This window comes from Myiozetetes cayanensis, unplaced genomic scaffold (assembly GCF_022539395.1).
Source record: "Myiozetetes cayanensis isolate MyiCay16 unplaced genomic scaffold, myiCay2020 scf10, whole genome shotgun sequence".
NCBI lineage: Eukaryota > Metazoa > Chordata > Aves > Passeriformes > Tyrannidae > Myiozetetes > Myiozetetes cayanensis.
In genome coordinates, this window is record NW_026086605.1 from 15081208 (window position 1) to 15103743 (window position 22536).

The 22536-nt window shown below is 35.3% G+C and overlaps 1 protein-coding gene across 2 annotated transcripts in view; it reads left to right on the top strand.

Annotated features, from left to right (window-relative positions):
• LOC126653308 (adhesion G protein-coupled receptor A1-like) overlaps positions 1 to 22536 on the top strand; it is a 270064-nt gene that overhangs the window by 129402 nt on the left and 118126 nt on the right. Inside the window, exons 8-11 of one of the 2 annotated variants that reach the window (XM_050340872.1) lie at positions 11195 to 11359; positions 14674 to 14872; positions 16188 to 16337; positions 20720 to 20881. In XM_050340872.1, coding sequence (XP_050196829.1) covers positions 11195 to 11359; positions 14674 to 14872; positions 16188 to 16337; positions 20720 to 20881 — 676 coding nt within the window. The remainder of the gene's footprint in view (positions 1 to 11194; positions 11360 to 14673; positions 14873 to 16187; positions 16338 to 20719; positions 20882 to 22536) is intronic. The other variant, XM_050340873.1, reaches the window with a different exon arrangement.

Sequence of the window (22536 nt, forward strand, 5' to 3'; positions counted from 1 at the left end):
TATCCAAGCAGTTGGCCTCTGCCTTGATAAAGGCACTGATCAAAATTAACTTATTAAAGGCATGAGAGACACATACTTTTGAAACTACTCTTAAAAACATACTATTTTGAAGTAAATGATTGTTTTTTAATATAAAGACATATATTGTCTCTTCATGTTAAAAATGAGAAAACGTTGGCCAAGTTGTAACTGTAAAAACTCCCTTCATCATTTCTTAATTTTAATCCCATCTTTATGACCTAATTTATATAATAATTATTATAATAAATTAAAATAATGTGTAATAGCATGCTTATTACATGCTACAATAGTATGTATTAGTGTGCTTGTTACATGCTATTACACACTAATTTGTGACAGTTCCTAAGGCTAAATCATAGTTTTCCAAGGCACTGTGAAAATTCAGACAGACTGTGCCTCCTTTATGTTATCAAATGTTAAGTATAGGATTTGGACTAAAAGTAAAAGTAATTTAAAATCAATTCTTACAGTGCCATATTTTGCCTTTGTTTACCTAGTCTTTACAGCAAATGTCCACTGTCTGTGGCTTTCTGTAATTGCACTAAAGGACAGGCTTTGGCCTCTGCTACTTAGCAATTTAAAGGTTTCTGAAGCTGGTTTTGAACAAAGAGGTGTAGTCATGTTCCAAAAGCTGCTTATTCAAACATTTTTAGGCGGTTATTTTATTGGGGAGTTCCAGATATTTCTGGACATGGATTTACAACACAAATATCATACTAAACCCTTCTGTTTTATTAACTGGCACAGGAGAAGGATAAAATATCCAAATGTGTATTTTTTGTCTCCTATGATAAAGCAGAATAAGCTAAAATAAATGTTTTTGTTACAATAATTAAACTAAAGTTTTGAACTGTATTCCATTCTGTGACATTTTTCTTGGCAAAGAGTATTCCCTTATAGGAGATCTTGAGAAGGTGTTTTTAATTCTGCTGCTAGCTTGAATTTACCATTTCTTGCCAATGATAATAACATTTGATTTTGCTGGTGTTTAATTTTCTGTCATTATGCCTGTGTATAAATGTCATAGTCATACATGAAAATATACATGTGATGTGGAACTAATTTCCTATAATTTGTGAATGGATCTAGCTGAAGTTGTTACTGGTGCTTCCATGAAGACAGCATAATTTCTTTAACCTCGAGTACTAGACTATCGGTTTGATCACAATAAACAGCAATTCCAACTTAGCATATTCTATGATACTATGACATCACTGGAGCCACAAAGAAGGAATGTTATGTAGGATACCCTGCAGCACAGCATCTTTCCCAGCTTCCCCACCGTTCCCTTTCAGTGTTTGGAGAAGCTAGCAGGACAGTTATAGAATATTAAACTAAAACAGGAAAATATTTTAGTTTTATGATCCAAGCAACTCCGCAGTGGTAGAGAGACTTTAATTTTCAGGCAGTTTCTTATTTACCACATACACTGTAATGACAATTTTGAAGTCTTTTTAGTTCTGTTCTGTAAATACTTGTGCAGAGTGTTTAATGGTGCTTATGCCCATGACAGCTGTAATAGCTGCTCCGGGACCATTACACTTCACAAGTGCTCCTTCTGAAAGCATTAAACTATGCAGAAAGTTAAGAACCCATAAAAAGGAGTGCTACAACTGGAGAAACTAACATACTCTCAACTAAACTTAGAATAGCAGATGCTAGTATGAAAAGTTGTTTTCAGATGCTATTTTTGTTATGTATATAGGTTTTCCACTGGAAAGACTATTAGGAGTGAATCGTGATCTCCCCAAAATCGTGTTTTTCTATTAGTCTGTCCTATTGCAGTCTGTAAAAATCCCAAAAAAGTGCAAGAGAAAGGAAGAATTTCAAATCATCATCCACTTGTAATAGAGAAGAAATCAGAAAAAAAAAAGTAAAAAAGGAATTAAATGGTGTGGGTTAAAAATTTTAATCATAATTTGCATTATCTAAAGGGGAGGTTGAGTCCAATTAATAATTTTTAACTATTTGAAATTATCACTGTAGCTATTAGTAAAGAATTTGGAATTTGGTTTGAGACAGTTTCACTAAAAGAATGAGGCTTGTTTAATATATGATTAGAGAAAGGAAATTGATTCCAGCAGTAAACAGGTGGTATTGGGTCAAGTTTTAGATCCAGGCATGCATTCCTTATAAGAAAGAACAAAAGGCTTCCAAAACTTATGGGAGAAAGGCAGAAATTCTAGGCATATTTTTTGTGGAAAGGATCCAAATTATTCCTGAACTTTCTTAATAGCTTGTGGCAGAGATACATCTGGAAAAGACATGAGGCAAACAGTAGTGCTTTGGACTGGCATTAGTTTAAGAACAACCTGAAAATCACTAATAAGTATGTTGGTAGGTTGGATACCTAACTGGAAGTTCAGATATGTGTTGGTAGGCTGGATACACAATTATCAGTTCAGGTATATACCAGGTCATGGCAGAATATTGGAGATTCACTTTGCACAAGATTAGCAAAAATAAATGTTAAAACAGATCCAAATCAAATAATTGATTTAGAAGTGCAGATATTTTATAATCACTTTGTATTCTGCTGTCTTGAGTATTTGGAGCTGAGCAGCTTAGGGTCATGCTGAGAAGCCCAGAGAAATAAGCAGAAACTGGTTAGTGCTGGTATTTTTTTTTGCTTCACCTAATTGGCTCTGTTTGACCCTTAGTTGTCGAGCAGTTAGGAGAGAAATGAAGCAAAATAATGATTTAAGTTGTAAATCAATATTTCTGTATTATTTTGACACCACTTTAAACCCTGTAGTCAATGGTCTACAGCTTACTTCAGGCACAGGAGGCAGATAAAGACTAGTGACAAATGTATCTTCACCAGCAATGTTCTCATATATCAGATAGGAAGATAATATTTTAAATTATTGCAGAATATTATGAAATTCTTAGGCTAGCAGCTTCATTATGTGAGATAGAGAGTACCTTCATGTGAATTAATTTGAAAGAATAATTAAATTTAGGCCTTTTCTCTAAAAATATTTCAATTACCTGAATAAAACTCAATGACAGTTTTACTACTAATCAGTTTGGGGAATAATTTAAAATATAACCTGTGGGAAAAGTGTCCTAATATGATGAAAAGCAAAAGCAGCAGCCACAAAACCCTCTATCATTAAAGTAATAGACCACTATTTAAGAGTTGTACTGTGTCATAAAAACTGTAGGCTAGCTGCTTATTGAAACATGATTGAAAAATAGATATTTTCACAGGCAATCAGCATTTTGGCTGATAGAATTAAAATACCCTAGAAAAGTGGTAAGTCAGAACGGTAAAAAACATTCTGATGGAGTCCTTGAAGTACTTTAAACAAATATCCTCTCTGGTGTTGAGACCAGATTAAGAAAATGCCTCGCACTAAATTTGAACCTCTCACTTCCATCTCTGCATATATCCTGCAGCTGTGTATGGGTCCATCCAGCCACACCACTGAAATCTTCAGTAGTAAGAACAAAAATTGACATTTTGACAAAATCTGACATCTCCCTACAAGGGAGAATCATAGGGTTTTGCTTTCACTTTTTAGGATCAGAATGATTTTAATGTGGCCTTTCAAACAGCTGCAGCTATACAGCTGAGGAGATGTTGCACGGCAGCAGCAGTTTGGAGTGAGTATCTCAAGACTGGCTTTTTTTAAAGTACTTTTCCTGTCAACATCAATATTAGGTATATTTTCTCTCAGTCCAGGTAGTAATTTGTAAACTTGTGCATCAACTGTTATTATCAGAGCATTTATTACTCATGTCTAGAATCTGATGCACTCCTTCTACCAGGTAAATCACCCTAAATGCTGGTGAAGCAAACCATTTATTCCAAGCAAAACATGTTAGAAATATTAAAACAATAACTGAATTACTTTTATTTTTCACGTATTTCAATCTGTTCAATACGGAAAAAGTATTATAGACCATATTCTTTAGGAAGCCTTTGTTATTTCATTAACATGCTGGAATTCCATGAAAATAGGTCTCAGCCCTTCCCCTTTTTTCTCCTTGCAGGATAAAAAAGCTCCTATATTTAATTGTTTATGGTATTGTGATTGAATGGCTCCTGGCCACCACAAAATATAGTTTACGCTGTTGGAGATACACTATAGACTAAGAAAGAATAGAGATTATTCCTGAAGTTCTTATGTAGGAAACTGCTATGTCTTACATTCTTTTTAGATCTTTCCAAATTACTTACAGGTCAGCAAATAAAACAGGTCAGTATTCTAACCCTAATTCACTGACCAGCCCATAAAGTATTCATTACATAATTAATTTCTCCATTTGTAGTGTCCCCACTGAGTAGGGAGAGTGGGAAATCCTGTCAGAGTAGTATGCATTTGACAAATAATTTGAAATCGTAAAATTATTGTAGTAGGTTTTTAGTTTGTTTTCTTTTGTGTGTTGTTTGGGGGTTTTGCGAGGATTGTTTTGGGTTTTTTTGCTGGTCCCAGTGGCATGTAATCAAATAATCAAGAATTGTCATAAGCAGATTAACACTTCTGAATCATCTGGGAAATATTTTACTTTAAAAGCTTTTTATGCAATTTTGGCTATTGGTCTGATTGTAATAGTGTTATTTTTGTCTAAGAATCTCTGATAGATAGTGTACAGATCACAGGAGTTATGCTAATTAAATAAAGCTTCCTCTGGATACAACATTGCAGCATACAGACTACTTAAGGGCAGATGAAAGGCATACGGCAGGTGCAGCACCACTTCCCCAGAAGACTGCAGTTGTACACATCCTGCAGCCAAGCAGTTTGTCAGTAGAACAAAATTAATAACAATAAACACATCTGAGCATTCCTAAACTTTTCACCAGCTGACAGAGGAGCTCAATGATAGACAACTGATACACAAAGAGCTTAAATAAGCCCTGGTCCAGGTGTACTCTCTTCAGATAGCTTTATATCACTGTGCTACCACAGATCTACCAGCTGTCTGAAGATTTCTGCAACCAGATAAAGATTTGACTGCTCTAGAGCTGTTGATACCTTTTTTTATCTCTCCCCACTTGCTAGACTGGCATGTATTGAGTCTAGGACTGTGGGAGTATGAAGATAAATGCAAAGATCTTTATGTAGACCCTTCAAAACGGCACAGTAGCTGATAGTCTATCTGGCAAGCTCAGTGAGTGAGAAGATCATACAACAAAGCAAACCTGTTGTGGTATGTTGTAGAGCTATCTAGTTTTCTGATGTAGTTTCTAAATATGATTTGGTAGAGTCACTTTAATATTAGTAGTATTTTTTTCTCCATTTTATGAAACAAATTAATGGCCTATATGTAGGCCACAAGTTCTTTGATATCCATCTATAGAAAATATGTCACTATTGACTGCTGGGAAGCAAATGGATATGAGCCTGTGACAGTATTTTTGAATATTTGCATTTCCCTGTCAATATATTGTTACTAAAAGTAGGTCCATTCTAACTCATCGTGGTTCTAGCATGTGAACAAATTAGATGATAGATAAGTTACAGGGAAAGTATCTTATAGCACATCGTGTTTCTTGAGTACCTTCAGATGGTATTAAATGGTAAGTTATGCCTTGTTTTTATATTCAATCAGAAGAAACAAAATCATGTGCAATGAATTGCCAATGTGTATGAGAAATTGATTTCACTTGAAAATATTTACAGGCATCTAGCATAAAACGAGTACCAACTTTCATCTTCCTTTTCACTTGCTGTTGCCTGGACACAAGTTTACTTTAAAGGCCATCAGCCTTCCAAAGCTGTTTCTTTCATGGGTAAATAACTAGTTTTGTCAGAGAGATCAGACTAGCAATTTGAATTCAGACAAGTGCCTTGATTTACAGATTATCCCTTCATTTTCCATGTTTTAACCTTATATCCCCTGTGAAAGGCTGTATTCCAAGCAGCAGTGTACTCTGGAGACCAACACTCGTTTTTTAAATTGTGTGTTAGTATTAATAATTTAAGGTGGTAAGGGTTTGATGCATGTTATGCAGAGCTTCTGCCTGAACTATAGAAGTACATTAGCTATTTATCTTTTTGAAGAAGACTATGAGAAAACCTAAATTTTGTCTCCATTTAAGTAATTAATTTTCATTTTCATGCAAGTCTTCTCAAGTCTTAGAGAAACTTAAGTTTGACTTTGAAATGTTTCTTTTGGAAAGCCAATCAAAATATGGTGTTAAAGTCTTCTCTTTAGTCGTTACTCTGTTTCCTGGCATGCAAATGACTGCTGGGGCATGCAGTAAATGTCGCTTCAGGACATGGTTGAGGAACTTTGCATAATGAGACCTGCTTCTGATTGTCTAATTAGTTATGCATAGCTGTAGCAAGGCAAAACTATGCCTCAAATAGAAATCTATTGTCATAGGTTACTTGATTACATGAGTATGGCTTCTGCTTGTATTATGGTTCCTCTCTTTGTAATGACAAATACCATGGGCTTCTATTGAATATTATAACAATTTTTTCATGAAAGTGCATTAGCTGTACATTTTAATTAATTTTTCAATATGTCAGTCATCACATTTAAAAAAGGAATCCTACCATGCATGAAATTTCCCAGTACAAAAAAGAACCATGTATATTCTCTTTCTTCCTTTCAATATTTTTACTGAGAAGGTCACTATAATTTCAAAGGAGAACTTGAGAAAAGCCTGTTAGTCATCCTTTTCTCATCAGGCAGCAATCTTCATATTTAGTTTGCTTTTACACCATCTCATGAATGTCTGACTTCATTTTATCATCATAGAGTATCATAGAATTTTTAAGGTTTGAAAAAGCCTCTAAGATCATTGAGTCTGAGCATTAACCTTGTACCACAGTGTTCATCACTAAACCAAATCCCCAAATACCCCATGCCAATGCCCCATATACCATTTGAACATTTCCTGGAATGATGGTTCCACCACTTTCCTGGGCAGCCAGTTCCAATGCCTGACTACCCTTTGTGAAAAAATTTTGCCTATTATCTAATCTAAACCTCCCCTCTGTGCAACTTGAGGCCATTTCCTCTCATCCTGAAGGTCAAAAATTTCCACAAAAAGTAGCAACTATCACACCATGGAGGACTGGGATGTGATTGCTGATGTAGAGGGCGTAGGAACTCTTGTTCACTCATACTCCATCCTTAGGAAAGCTGCATAGTAGAAGCAAGATTGTTTAATTTGTGACTTAATATCTATTGTCTTCTGTGACTAGGATAAACAAGAAAAGATTACAGTGAAGAGCTGTCCTCTCTTAATTTTGTTGTTATCTTGCCAGGCTCCTAAACCAGAAAGTCCTACCATGTTCTCATCTTACAGGAGAGTTCTTGGCTTTTCCAAGACTTGCTACCATTGCCAAGAGAGATTAAAAATACCTTTCTACTAAGAGTGAGAATCTCTAGGCATGCTAATGTAACAGTGCCAAGACTTAAAATATGTAATTGACCTACTAGAACACTTCATGAAGAGTTTTAAAATTCTATACCCAAGAAAAGCCCACCCTTTCCTGCTGGTCTGCCAGGACTGTGAAGTCAAAGTCTTCAAGGATTGTAAGTGGAGAAAATGTTAAAGGATCAAGTTGACTGCTCTTTTTAAGTATTAAAACACTTTTTTTTCTAAATTCAGTTCCCCAAATTCTCCAGAGATATAAGATCAATTTATCATTTGTCATATCCAGATGGTAAGTAAATGAAGAGTTTCACCACTGGGCTTGCTACCCAAAATATTCTGAGAGGAATATAAATGAATGCATCACTTACAGTGACCAGATGGTAATTCAGAAGACAGTTTCATGATCTATTCATTATACAACTTCTTCTATATTGCATAAACCCATTCTGGCTTCTTTTTTATAACCATCTAAAGAAAGGGCAATAGAAGATTAAAAGTTGAATATGAGGAGTTAGCCATCATTTTAGATAATTTGAACCAGTGTTCAAGTATTGTATTTCTATCAGATGCAACATTGATGTATCACTAAATATTTGTCTGGGAAACTGGGAAACTTTATCTAATGACAGGAGATCTGTTAAGTAGTAGACAAGTTCACATCAGAACACATTTCAGCAATTTAAATAAATGGAAAATGTACCCTTTATATATCTTCATATTGATTACTTGTAACATTTATAATATGCTCAAGTATTGCATTTACCTAATATCACCATGGTTCCCAGCTGTATCAAATTTGTATTGTTAACAATGATTATAGATATTTTTTAGAAAATATATGAAAATATCAACACACGTATCATACATTCACTTGGGAAGTCTCTAGGTTTTAATGCTACAAGTGAATATTTGTATTGTTTCAGTGAAAAAATTTTATGTATCATTGTTTTTGCAAGCTTTAGGAATTCATCTTTCTTAACTGTCTGTAAAGATGATGTGAGGTTGTGACATGTGAAATATAAGATTTAATTAAAACATTGTTATAAACTGCCTAATTTCACTTACGTATTTCAATCTGAATGTGAAGAGATTCTAAGAATTAAGAGTTTGCTGTTACTGGGCTATTCACCTGAGGCTTCTTAAGAGAACAGCTGCTTCTTTTGACATCAAAATATTGAGCTACTCTATCAGAGAGTAGCTAGTAATGCTTTTTCTGTATTTTTAGCAGTGAAAGCATGTTAGAATTTATTGTAAAAATGAAATAGGAGATATCAAAGTACTTGGAGCTTAAAGCCATCATATAGGAACAGTGTGAGATTTTTAAAGTTACTACTTAACAATAAATTTCATTGAACATCTGAGAACTATGCAAAAATTCTGAAGCAATTTAACTTAAATCAAAGACTATTTACCATGGTTTACTTGTTTTCTGGGGACCCAGATAATGATCCTGTAGGAAGGTATTTGAGAAAGTAACCTTTCCTTGTATGTATTTTTCAAAGAGAAAATTGCATATGCAGCTGTCTAATCACTTCCTACCTCGATTGTTTCTACTTTCATGTGTATCGTGTGTATCTATACACTTGGAGATTAGATTCAATCCTTTCTTGTAGCCACATTAATAAAAGTGCATGTAAAATATACAGAGGTCTACAGTGAAAAATGATAACAATTTTAGGTAAGTTTAAAAGAGCAAAAAGTTAGAAAAAAAATTATTATTGTCTTTCAAAATGTCAGGCTCTACTCAAAGTGCCAAAGGTCACAAGTACAATTTTAAAGATTTTATTTTAAATACATATTTGAAATAAATTTATTAACTTTTAATTCTGTCCTTCAGCTTTTGTAATGCACCTTCTCCCCCTTTCTGACTCTACTGCGTTTCTTCCCACATAATTTCTAATTGTCTAAACCACAAGGCATATTCAAAGATGAGCTATTTCTGTAAAGCAAAGTAAATATTTCAGATAATTGCTACCTTTTTTCCTCTCCCAACTACTTTCAAAAGCTGTGCTTTCTTTAAAGCTGTAGTAAAATTTATTTCTATCCATTTGCAGATTTAAGATATAATGTGTTACCTTCTTAAAATATAGTAGTTAGCATTGTTTTTTGTGTATGCTATCTGCAGAGCTGTAGCCCTGATGAAGTCAATTGAAAAACTAAACTTTATTGATTTTATTAGGGCCTGTGATACATCCATTAGATTATGGAAAACTTCTTGACAGATTAAAAAAACATAGAAAATACTTAACAGAACTGTTCTAAATGATTTTAAAAGTGAAATTATTTCCTTCTTCTCTTATTCTATATAGAATATTTAGCTCAGGCTTTTAAATTTTGATGTGGTGCAGTCCTGCGTGATATTTGTATTGGCCAAGTCCAAGGTCCTGCATGGGGGTTGCAGCAACCCCAAGCACGATTACAGGCTGGGTGGAAAATGGATTGACTGCAATCCTGCAGAGAAGGACTTGGGGGTGTTGGTTGATGCAAAGCACAACATGACCTGACAATGTGTGCTTGCATCCCAGAAAGCCAACTGTGTTCTGGGCTTCATCAAAAGGAGGGTGGGCAGCAGATTGAGGGAGGTGATTCTTCCCCTCTACTCTTGTGTGCTCCTGGAGTGCTGCTTTGAGTTCTGGGGCTCCCAACATAAGGATATGCACCTGTCAGAGTGAGTTCAGAGCAGGGCCATGAAGGTACTCAGAGGATTGGAGTACTTCTCCTATGGAGACAGGTTAGGAGAGTAGGGCTTGTTCAGCCTTGAGAAGAAAAGACTCCAGGGAGACTTTAGAGCACCTTCCAGTATCTAAAGACAACCTAAAAGAAGGCTGGAGAGGTACTGTTTACAAGGGCATGTAGTGACAGGACAAGGGGAAATGTCTTTAAACTGAAAAAAGGCTAGGTTTAGGTTGCATATTAGGAAAAAGTTCTTCACTGTGAGGGTGATGAGACACTGGAATAGGTTGCCCAGAAAAGCTGTGGATGCCCCATCCCTGCAAGTGTTCAAGACCAAGTTGGATGGGATTCTAAACAGCCTGGTTTAGTGGAAGGTGTCCCTGACCATGGCAGGGGTTTGGGAACTAGATAGTATTTAAGGTTCGTTTCAACCCAAACCATTCTATGATTGCAAGAGTAACCAGAAAGGATATGTATAGTTAACTTGTCTAACATTTATTATTAAGGATTGAATTAATCATTAAATTAATGAAACATTGATTTATTGATATTAATAACTACATTTCATATTCGGTGGGGCAACAGTGTGAAAGAAGTTCTTGAGTAGTGAAGTACTGATAGAAATATCAACATTTGCCTCATCTCATTTTGCATTTGGCAGTAAAATTATGTATGACTTCCGAAGTCAGTGGCTATTCTCAAAAACTTTTCCCAAGCTACTACAGGAGTAGCAGTTTCTGCTGTTGAAATGCCACAGGAGCTCCAGTCACAGCTGAAGGGAAGCATTCTCCGTGGGCTGGTTGTGTGGCCAACTTCAAATGCATTTCTGACTTCCAAGTGCTTGGTTAGGCAACAAAACAAACATTTTATAATATCTGGGGAGAGGAAAATGGGCACTGATAAATGGCAGATATTCTTTTGTAATGGTTTGTGATTTGTGTTATAGCCTGTTACAATCTTAGTAGTCAATACAAATTGGTGCTGGTAAGAGCTCAAAACCAATCAGTTACATACTGTCTGTGCCTCTAATAACAGAGCAAAACCCATTTTTATATTTTCATAGAAAATCTCTGAAAATAAGTTAATTTCAGAAAACCAATGACTTGATATCTGTATAATTAAGTATATACAATAATGGACCTTTTATTTTTATAGTGAACTTATCCTATCCAGTATTGATCTTGATGCAACTGGAAATTGGGAGTGTCTAGTCAACAATTCCTATGGAAATAGCACTAAACAAGTAGAAATTGTGGTACTTGAAACAGCTGCACCCTACTGCCCTGCAGAAAGAGTTATTAACAACAAGGGAGATTTCAGGTATGACCATATTCATGTTTACATGATACTTCAGTGTCAGTTATGAAGATGTCACCTATTTTAGTTGTCATTTTTATGTAATATTGTAGAAAGGAGGAGCACTGTATGATTTTTATGGGAAATGAGAGCTGGTGCTTCAAGAGCAGCAGTGGTTTGTGAAAGTCAGAGAATCTTCTGATTCCTCAGTATGCAATTATGGAAATTTTTTTTAAAATGAGGTAAATGAGAGAGGGTTCAGAATTGTTCTTGATCTTTGTAGAATATGACACTGCACTGCACTAAAGTATTAGAAGATTAAATCTTCAGTACTTTTTTAATCTGTTCCAGTTCTGATGGTTTTGTTCAGCTGAAATTAGAGGTAATAAATGACATGAAACTTAGTAAAATATTTCACTGAAGGGAATCAAAATAGCAAGTAAAAATACTTGGTAAAGCAAATAGATTGTTTGAGGTGAGCCTAAGGACACACACAGTTCCACCAATATATTACATGCTTACAAAGTGCATCCATCCTGCTATCTAAATCTTAGAGTCTACAAAATTTTGTGAACTAAATTTAGTGTTTGCCTTATCTTTACTTTTATCTGCATATACTGGTGGAACTTTTTAAAATTTTAATCCTTCTAATCTGAAGAAAAAGTTAAGGTTTCTGTGGAATTTGGTATTGTTTTCAGTTAGCTCTAAATACTTCAATGATATGCAGAAAGCTCTTAAACAAAATATAATTACCTGCTTGACAATAAGACTTGATGTATGATGGCATTCCCATTGAGAAATCAAGACAATAATTTGTTACCAAGTGAATTATAATAAGAATTCAGCTTGAATAGTTAATGAAAGGAAAAGCAGATGAGAAAGGAAACTTCTCCTAAACACCAGAATGTTCTGCAAATACCTCTGACCTGAAAGCCTCTCTTTCATTTTTAGGTTACTTTTAAAACTTTCTGGAAGGCTTTTTACTACCATTTCTTGTGTTTGAATAAAAATAAAGGATTGCATTAAAAAGAGTTTTAAAAAAACCTACTCACATAATCTGTTTTCTCTTTATTATGAAACTATTTTATTATGTGTTAACCTCAGTTCCATTGAGTTTGCCTCTTCTGCTGAGGCAAAATTGCTGAGCAATCCATATATATGGATTAAAATGCATTAGAGAACTTTGACAATCTTAGCTATAGATTTTTTGTCATCACAGAAACTACCATTGTGTTTTCTCATAGTGGATGTGCTTAAATATATTTTAATTAGACCTTTTAAAATATAAGTACTTCCTATCAGATAACACATACTGAGTCTTTTCAGTGACAACTTATGAAGTTCATGTTCTTGCCATAAAATGACATCCTTTTCTCCAAAATTAAATTTATATAAATTCTACAGGCTGCACAAACTAACGCCAGGGACATTTTTGTCATTTTATATAAATCAAAAGAAAAGGACTGGGCATTTCTCTACCTATTGATCATCTTTCTAGAAATCCATATAAATTTATTTTTAAAATGTGCATCAAAAGAAGGCTGAGTCCATAGGTCCTCTTGGCATTTGAGGGAATGAATTTAAAATTGTAGAGAGTTTGTCAGGCTTAAACTCAGCATTAGCACTTGAAATTGTTCTAAAGGTTTATCCTCAGAGATGAAGCTATCACACCAGCAATTTTTCTTACAAAGGTCTTTGAAGTTTCGGTAGCACAAGTATATAAGTAGAAAGAATTGAACCACAAAAGCAAAGCTAAAAAGAACAATTCTTTTATTGGGAAAAAAAAAGGGAAAAAGCATCAAATGTTAGGGAAGTGTGGCTATTTCAGTTGTCCAACCTAGGTGGTATTTATAATTGCATAACTGCAGTAAGAATTAGGCACTGTGAGTTGGAATGAACTGGCTTTTTATACTAAGAGGTTTTCTTTGTGATGGTGATATTTTACTCCCTGTTTTGTTTGTTTTCTAGCACACTGTAACCTTATTCTGAAATGCAAATGGTACTGTTGTTGTATGCTATCATTCCTATTCATAAAGATATATATGTGATAATACTAGTGTCAGGATTATCTCTTGAGTTTTACTTTTGAAGTAAGTTGCCACTCAGTGTGGCCCAGTTGCATTAATGCAAATGTTTTACTAAAAATAATGTTTCAACCCAGAGGCAAAAAAACCTCTATATTACTACACTCTCTACTATTCTACATATTTTTAGTTTTTGGGAAAGCTCCTTTCATATTTCATTTGGCATCAACTGTTTTTACAACAAAAGTTGAATTATTTCAGTGACAGTTGTGACAAATAAAGGTTGGTTTTTCTTATCTTTTCTTTGAAATGAGGAAACCTTACATAGGCCAAAACCTGTCAGTATATTAGGTAACAATATACAAATGAACCTGCATTGTATAACTGAGAAGAGCTAATACATATGTTTGAGCAAAGGCTGCTTGTCAGGTTGTGGCTTCATTGACAGGCAGAATATTTTTGAGATTGATTGGGTTCAGTCATGACATCAATGCAATTAAAGAACCATATCCTTTCCAAATCTGCTGACTCGCTGATGATACACTTACGGTTTTCTTTGATTTCTTCCAATTATCTGATCCTGTTATGTCAGTACCAGGTTGTAAATGACAATAGATTTGGTACCTATAGAAACAGATCCAGTTGTGCCATTCTAGAGAATGGGGCAGATATATAGAGAGAGTATATAGAGATATAGATCCATCAGCTAAATAGGAGAACTCTGGCTGCTCTTGATTTACTTTGTTTTCAAAACTGTTTTGGAATCTCAGTATGTAAATCACCATACCTAAATAGCTAATTTTTGAGGGCTAGTTCCTTCCTCCTCTATAACCATGATCTACACTGAAATTCTTCATATTGTTTTCTGAGGCATTCAGGGATTTTTAATTTTTTTGAGGCTTTGAGGCAGAGAGGGCTTTGTAGTGGTGGGTCAAAATGCAAAGACAAGATTGTCAGGTACATTTTGAGCAATCACCTTCAACAGCATGTAGTAATAGGGTTTGAAGAGGGTTTTTTTGCTTCATGGTTTTTTGCTCTGCTTTTTGCAGTCTGGAGAGATTAATGTAGTGAAAACACCATCCATATCTCCTTCCTTAACACCAAACATCTTCCTAGAATTAATGCAGAATTAATGTGTGACCAGCCAGACTTGAACCTGTATAATTTTGACATTTTCCAAGGAAACAAATTAATTCATTATAAAACATAATGAGAGAAAATTGAAATAGCCTTTTTTCTCATATATTCTGTATATTGTTGCTATATTTTAAGTTGCCTTTTGCATTGTGATTTTCATTATCATGCTCTTTATAGGTGGCCCAAAACTTTGGCTGGGATAACAGCTTACCATCCCTGTCTCCAGTATTCTTTTAACTCCATTTCATTTCACACTGGTGCAGAAGTGCCTAAGGCGTGGCGTAAATGTAATCGGACTGGACGCTGGGATGAAGAAAACTATTCTGAATGTCCTTATTCACAAGAAATAACTCAAGTTCTTCATGCTTTTAGTCAGGTAATGTTATGAAATCTCTGGCTCCCCTTCTCTAGTACTGATTTTGTTCAATGGCTTGCAAGAAATGTCTGTTCAGCCACAATTTTGGGATAGAAGAACTTTTGACAAAATGCTTTACGTGAAAGACAACAATGTGTTTGTTTGGTAACTGGAAGTTGTAGTATGAACAAGTACACAGCATTTATTGCCTTTATTTTAATTTTTTTTTCCTTTGGGTGTTTGAAGTCTAGATAATCATTAGTAATGTTGCCAGAGTGATCAGTGCTCCACTTCCATTCCTTCTTTGTCTTCTCCTCATGCATTTTTCCACAGAGATCTTAATTTCTCGTGAAGTCCCATATCAGAGTTCTGTCATCCAAAGTGCCTCTCTTGGTGAAGTGAAGGGAATGTTACTTTAGAATACCTTTTTGATGTCTTCAACAAGAGCAGTACTTTAATTGTTTTCTTATGGATAAGTAAAAGGGAGAATGAGATGAAAAAGAAGATGGATGGAAATTAATGACCAAAAAAAAGAGTATAAGAAGAAACAACATGAGGGATGGCCCATGTGTAACTGTCACACTAAATTTTACAACTTTCAGTTTCCTTGATCATTTCTTCCCCAGTGGTATCAGTAGTGTCAGATAAGACCACAGAAAGTTTATTTTCAGATGGGTTCATATTTAAATTAGAATTATTACTATATTAAGAGAGACAGTACTATTATGGGGTAATAAAATAATTAGGAAGGTGTCTTGAATGAAGTCTATGCTCCTGTTAAGCAATGAGGTTAGGCCAAGTTTCTCAGGGATTTAACCACTCAGGTCTTTACAACCTCTGAGGATGGAGGCTGCACAACTTCTGTGGGTAACCTGTTCAAATGCCTGACTGTCCTCATGACAGGAAGGATTTTCCTCATAACCAGACTGAACTTTTGTTTCAATTCACTACCACTGTCACTTGTTCTCCCACCATACACCACTGTATAGGAACCCTTGCTATTGTTTTCATGATGATCTAAAGATAGAGACAAGGCAAGATTAGTAGCAAGGTGTATTTTATGAGGCCAGATCATTACAGTCTAGAAAAAGTAGACAAAAATGTTCAAAATTTGCTGGCCTGTTGTGGTGGTTTCTTCAGATAACAGCAATGAAATCTAAGACCTAAGGCTGAAGATATATTCATATGCCCCTGAAATTTATATCCATGGTTTACTGAAGCACGTAAATCCATGTGAAATTATAGCAAGCATTATACAGATGGATATGATCTCCAGTTTTTAAAGAGAATGAAGCTAGCTGATTTATTACACCTAACAATTCTGATGTATTTTCAGATGCACATCAATTTGACAACCGTGCTTGAATTTTCCCGCCAGCTGACGGCCTACACAAGAGGTGCTTCATTCTTTGCGGATAAAATGGATGTAATATATTTGGCTTATATAATGGAAAAGTTAATTGTCTTCGTGGATGAAGTTGAAGATGTAAGATATTTTCTCTATGCTGAAAAAAAGTATCACTTAGGAGTGAAGTCTTCACATATGGCCCTGTCTTAATGTATGCAGGCACATGCTGAAGAGTAGCTTCTAAAACTGATTGCTGATTGCAAATGTTCTGCATATACTGTGATAATGTCTCTTTATGCCAAAAAGACAACTAAACCTTCTCCTCTGACTGACAAGGGCATTGATGCTTAGGAAAAAGTGGTTTTTTAATAAGCCACTTCTTTAATTCTCTTTTAAATTTTAATTTCTGGCATGTCTAACATGTTAGAATGGACTCAAGGTGCCTCTCTGTCTGGTCACTGGAGTTACACATGCTTCTTTTGTTTTCTCCATTTCATCAGGAGGTTTTCACTGAGTTTTGAAAGGAGGTATCACTTCATGTGAAGACAAGATAATATTGTCTTTATGTGTAACTTCATACAGAAACTTTTAGCATTATGTATGCCATTTTTACAGGGCAAACCCTATGGGAAAAATAGGTTTTTACAGAGAACAGAAATGTTCATCCTTGTTTTGTTACTGTTAATTTTCAGAGTAACTTCTAGCAAAAAGATTTCATAAACTGTAATTTTTGTACACATGATAGCTATAGTTAAAACACTTGTTTTCTTTTGGTTTGGCAATGTTCATTCCATTCTGGCTCTGGGAATTGTAACAGTTAACATTTTACTGCCAATTCAAGCCTCCAACTTCAATTTCACTATTATACACTAAATCTAAAGTGTATTATTAAGTGCTCTCCAAGAATCATGTTTCAAAGCTGCAACTTTATTTTACCTCAAAATCCTGATAAGATCTTACTGCTTTCTGACAAAACAAAAATTTAAAATACAAAATAATCATTTGGATTTGCCATAAAACCTCTTTATATTTTTAGCAGTTGCTGCATTATCTTTAAAATTGAGCACCATCTCTACACTTTTGATTTCTTCCACCTTTCAAATAGGTTTCAATTTCTGATCTTTGGTATTGAAACAACTCCATCATTTATCTCTACATATCTTATTTAGTAATCCCTTATTTTCCTAATTTAAAGCATTTCTCCTAATTTCTTTCTGTTTCCTTCTTCTGTTTCTAAATTTACACTTTTTTTCTCCCTCTCAAGTTCACTGAATAGGGTCCTCATTCATTGAACTCTTTACTAACACCCATGTCTGAACTCCCACTCAAAAGGGGCAAGATTACACGTGAAGTTGAAGTGTCAATAGTTTCATGCATAAGGCTGCACTTGTAATTATAAATCAGACTGAACTTCATTTAATACAAGACAGCTGAAAATACAGGTATATAAAACCATTAGAAATCAATTAAAATTCAATTTATCTAGATAATAAAATAAAATTTTTAGGTAAACTAGTATAGTTTCTGTACATCCGCTTTGGGGAGTGCCTCCCATTCATGGGATTGTTCATTTTTATACAAGCTGATGGTACTTTGTCCATCAGCTTGTGGTTCACCTCTGTCATGGTTTTGCCCACCAACCAGCCCCTGGGGCTGAGGATGGTTTTGTCCAGGTGGATTTCTGGAGAAAAAGCCAATCAAAAGTTTCAGTAACGCCTCTGCCAATGACATTTTTAAGAAAATGGAAGAGAAGCCTGTTGCGCAGTTAAAATTAGGAGCCATGTAGAGAGTGGTGTCAGGCCCCAGGTGGGGGCCAGGCCTCTTTCCTCTCCCGGCCCTGGGCCAGTGGCAGGTGTGGCACTGAAGCCCCCCTTCTCTCCTATAACGGAGTAGAGAAGAAAAAACCTTTAGAGAAGAACCTGAACAAGACGTGCTGCAAAAGGAATTCCGGCAGAGAGATAACGAAGTGTTCAAGGCCAAAGCTGCAGCAGGAGAGAGAAGTTCGAAATGGGGAACTGCTTCTTCCCCCCCCACCACCCCCTTTCTCTCTCCCTTCAGCAGGGAAAAGACTGAAAAATAAATCCCTGCCACCTGTGGAAGATTATTGGGGTGAAGAGACACCCATGCAGCTTATAGAGGAACTTGTGGATGCACGAAGAAGCTGAGACTTCATGAGAAGGCCTGAAATGAAACAGAGTCCTGATGGAGGCTTGTAGGCCATGGAGAGACTTATGCCAGAGCAGAACGGCTCGGGTAAGATGTTGGGATCCGAGTGAGGGATCCATGCTGCTGCTGGAGACTTGTGACCCTAAGAGAGGCTTATGCTGGAGTGAGACGGCTCAGGTAAGCTTGGGATCTCAGTGAGAGATCCATTCTGGTGCTGGAGATTTGTGACCCTGAGTTGGGATCCAAGTGAAGGATCCATGCTGGTGCAGCTAAACTTGTGACCCTGAGAGACAGCAGAGAATGGAGGACCGGTTGTTCGAGAGGTGGACTCACGTCAGAGAAGTCTATCAAGGACTGTTTTCCCGTGGGAAGGGACCCCACAGGAAACAGGGGTGGACTCAAAAGCCATTGTCCCCTGTGACTCTGTGGTGAAGATCCATGGTAGGCAAGTGTCCCCTTGCAGTCCATGGGAGAGAAGACGTTCAGGGCCTGTGTACCCCCCCAGCCTCCAGTCTTAGCCCAGGAGGGAGATGGGCCCAGCCCTGAGGCCGATGTAGAGAAAGAGAGAAAAAGAAATAGTTCCAGCTGCAATGAAAAGGAGTTCGTCCTAGAGATAACAGAAGAAAAGCTTTTGAGTGCTGCAAAGTTATTTTAAAGACCTGGAGTTCTGGAAATGGAGAATGAGACTGGTTCTCCTCCTTGAACAGCTACAAAGGGGGGAGGGTTATTTCTTTAAGTACATAGTACTTTTACCTAATTAGAATTATTGTAGATATAGTTCTTTAGTTTTTTTTTTTTAACTTGCTAGTAATAAATTCTAGTATTATTTTCCCCAAACAGATCTCTTTTGTCTGCATAAACCTTCTCTCAACTTAGAGTAATTGTGTGGGGGGTGAGAAAAAATTGACCCAGAGCAAAACCACGACAACCTCTCAAACATAAGCTTCAGCAGCTGCACTGGGGACTTACTTGCAACACACTACAACTTTTTGTCAGGACAATACACACATATGAGCCCAAATTTTTGTATTTTTTCATGGCATGCCTTTAATGCATTTAATTATAATGTGAATTACTTCATTTTCTTATTTCTCTCCTTTTTTGTATTTATAGACTATTGTTCTGTCCTCAGTAAGTTACTTCTTAACCGATTGATGTATGCTTCAATAGTTTTTCATAAATCACTCCAGTCTCTTAATGTGATTCATTATTATTCATTGTATCAGTAACTCTGTCACATTGTCAAAAGCCATCTAGAATTATCTAGTAATTAAGTTCTCAAAAATAGATTAAATATTCCAGGAACAGTCACATAAAATTTCACATACAGTCTCATAATTTTGGTGTCCTTTGCAATGCCTGCAAAATTTGTGCATTTTTTAACTGAAAACACGGAACTAACTTCATAACCCCAGCCATTTCTTAAACCTTGTTCACAATTTCTAAACTTCTTTTTCCTTTGCATTGAATTATCTATGTATTTGCCTTATTTTTCGGTTTCTATTAGTGTGGCTTTTTAGCTTCTTGAAGTTTTCTTTAGCAATATTTATCTCAGTTGTTTTTTCTATATACCATGTTATTCAGGTTTATTTATGACAACGCTGTATATCTTTGCCATATAATGGTAACGTGGTCATGTTAATTTTTGAAATTTTATTCAAATTAAGTGTTTTAATTTTAAAAAGTTTATTTAACTTTGAAATAATTACCAAAAAATATTCTCCGTGACATTTATTCTTTCTATTAATAAAATTTCAAACATATACCAGAATGTGCAACATGTGTCCTGGCAAAACAAAGATCTATCTTTCTGGGTTAGCACAAGTGTGAATTAAAACTTCCAAAGCTCTGACCAAGGAGATGGCCTAAGTTTGTATCAGCACCTGAGCCATGTCTCAAATTTACCAAACTATGTCTGCAACAAAGATGTCTTTCAAATATACTTTCCTTCTTTTTTTTCTTTTCCCTGCTTCCCCTTCAACGTCTTTTGATTAAACATGAAGCAGTTCTATAGAAGTGCATGGCAAATTTTAATTAGTTTAAAAAAGAGGGTGATAATTCTGGCATTCTGTTTATTGCCTGATGAGAAACTCAATTTATCTGGTGTATCTAGAAGACAGGCTTTAAAGTTGTGAACAAATAAGCTTTTCCTTGATGTGAGTTGTACTTTCTTTTCTTCGTTTTTCTATTTCAGTCCATTTAATTTTCTTTATAAAAGCAAAACTGTCTTTGAATGATGGTTACCAAGAGAACTAAGGTGCCTGCTTTCATTTGTACTCTTATCTACTCTTTTCTTATTTGGGGAGTTTTACAGACAATACCATTTTTGGTTTTGGGGTTTTTTTCTCTTCCAGATTGGAGATGCTCTTATTGAAATTGCCAGCAATATAATGTTGGTTGATGACCATGTGTTGTGGATGGCTCAAAAGGAAGACAAAGCCTGCACCAGGATTGTACGATGTGTGGAACACATTGCAAGTCAAATATTGACCAGCAACGTTCAAGTTATATCTAAGGTATTTAATAAAATTACAAAACTTTGTGTAAGATTTTTTTTGTCTTGAATTCTATTTGGAAGACCAAAATATTTTTTAAAGTCTCACAGATAGTATTTAAAAATGGTTTTCTTGATTTGGTCAATTTTATTTATTGTTACAGTAGAGTGTTCACAACATTAACTTTCTAGTGTTCTTATTATTCACTCAGTTTCTATTTGTATTGCCACTACAGTATATCGGTTTATTTTGAAAGGTCAAAGTTGAGTGAGTGAGAGAGTGAAATTTTTAAGCAAAGACAACATGATTCCTTGTTGCCTGAAGATTTTAATATGCTTCTCCAAGAGAATTCTAGACAATTCTTCCTTAAACATTTAGAAGATTATCAAAATAGGTCTATCATGTCATAAACATTATTGATTTGGGGTTAGTATTAGTTTTTTAAAGCAAATTGTAGCTGTTTGAAATATATTTTATTTTTTATTCCTTCGCCTTCATCTACACAAATCTGCCACTTGGATACTGAGAGGTTGACATTTGGACACTGAGGCACTGTCTTTTTGACAGTTTCAACATCTAAATAGCAGAAATACATTGAAATCAAAAGTTTGAAACTTACCCTTTTAGAAGTTTAGGTAAATACTTCAAAGTATCTCTCCTCAGAATATCTCTCCTTGGGTTATTTTGCTTACTTCCTTGATTTTAAACAACCATTATTCTTTTCTCAGTTGTCCACTGCATTTACATGAAAATACTATTTAAAAGTGAGTTCAGGTACCATTTCAATTATAGCAATAATGAATAAAAGTAAAAGAAAAAAAAAGGAATTGTAAGCTGAGCTGAATTACTGAGTGAGCCAAATAACATAATAGCCTCAGTTCCTTCACTGTGTGTTTTTAGAAAAGCAGTCTTTCAAACAAAGACAAAAATACATTGGAATGTTTTCTAAAGGAAGGTTTTTATTTAATTTGCATTTACATAAAAGAATCAAATTTACCAAAAGTATATTAAATACATAGAGACAATAATATCCCTTGTAGAAGTATTTTGCAATGTGATAGCTAGGAGGGCTCTGTTATTTTATACTCAAATTTCTTTTAAATGTCAAGTGACAAAGGCCACCTTTTTTTTTTTTTTTTTTTTTGTCACTGCTTCAGAAAGCTATTGACGTTACTGAAAACAGTAATTTTATGTACTTCGATGTACTCAGTAGTTCTGTGTACTCAAACGAAGACCTGTGTCACTAACTGTTTGGCCATGCTTTGTTTTTTTGCTTCTTACGGTTTTCTGTAGGAGAATTAGTTTACTGTTGAGAGCAATTTGTAAATAAATAAAGCTGTGGAGTATTTCTGGTGTCATCTCATTCAATACCAAACATGTCTGTTCCTTTGGGAGGCCAGCCAGCAAACTGTCTCACAGAACTTGCATCTACTTACTTTATTTTAGGAAACAGCAAATAAAACCTCCGAAGCTTAGGTAGCCAGTAGCTTACAGTACAATTTTCAAAAAAACCAGTAACTCTATAAGTTGTGTCAGCTGTTGAAGCATAGAATCGTTTAGCTTGGAAAAGACTTTTAAGATCATTGAATCCAACCATTAACTCGGCACTGCCGGGTCCACCACTAAACCCTGTCCCTAAGTGCCATGTCTTGTGCATGACTGTGTTCCAGCATTGA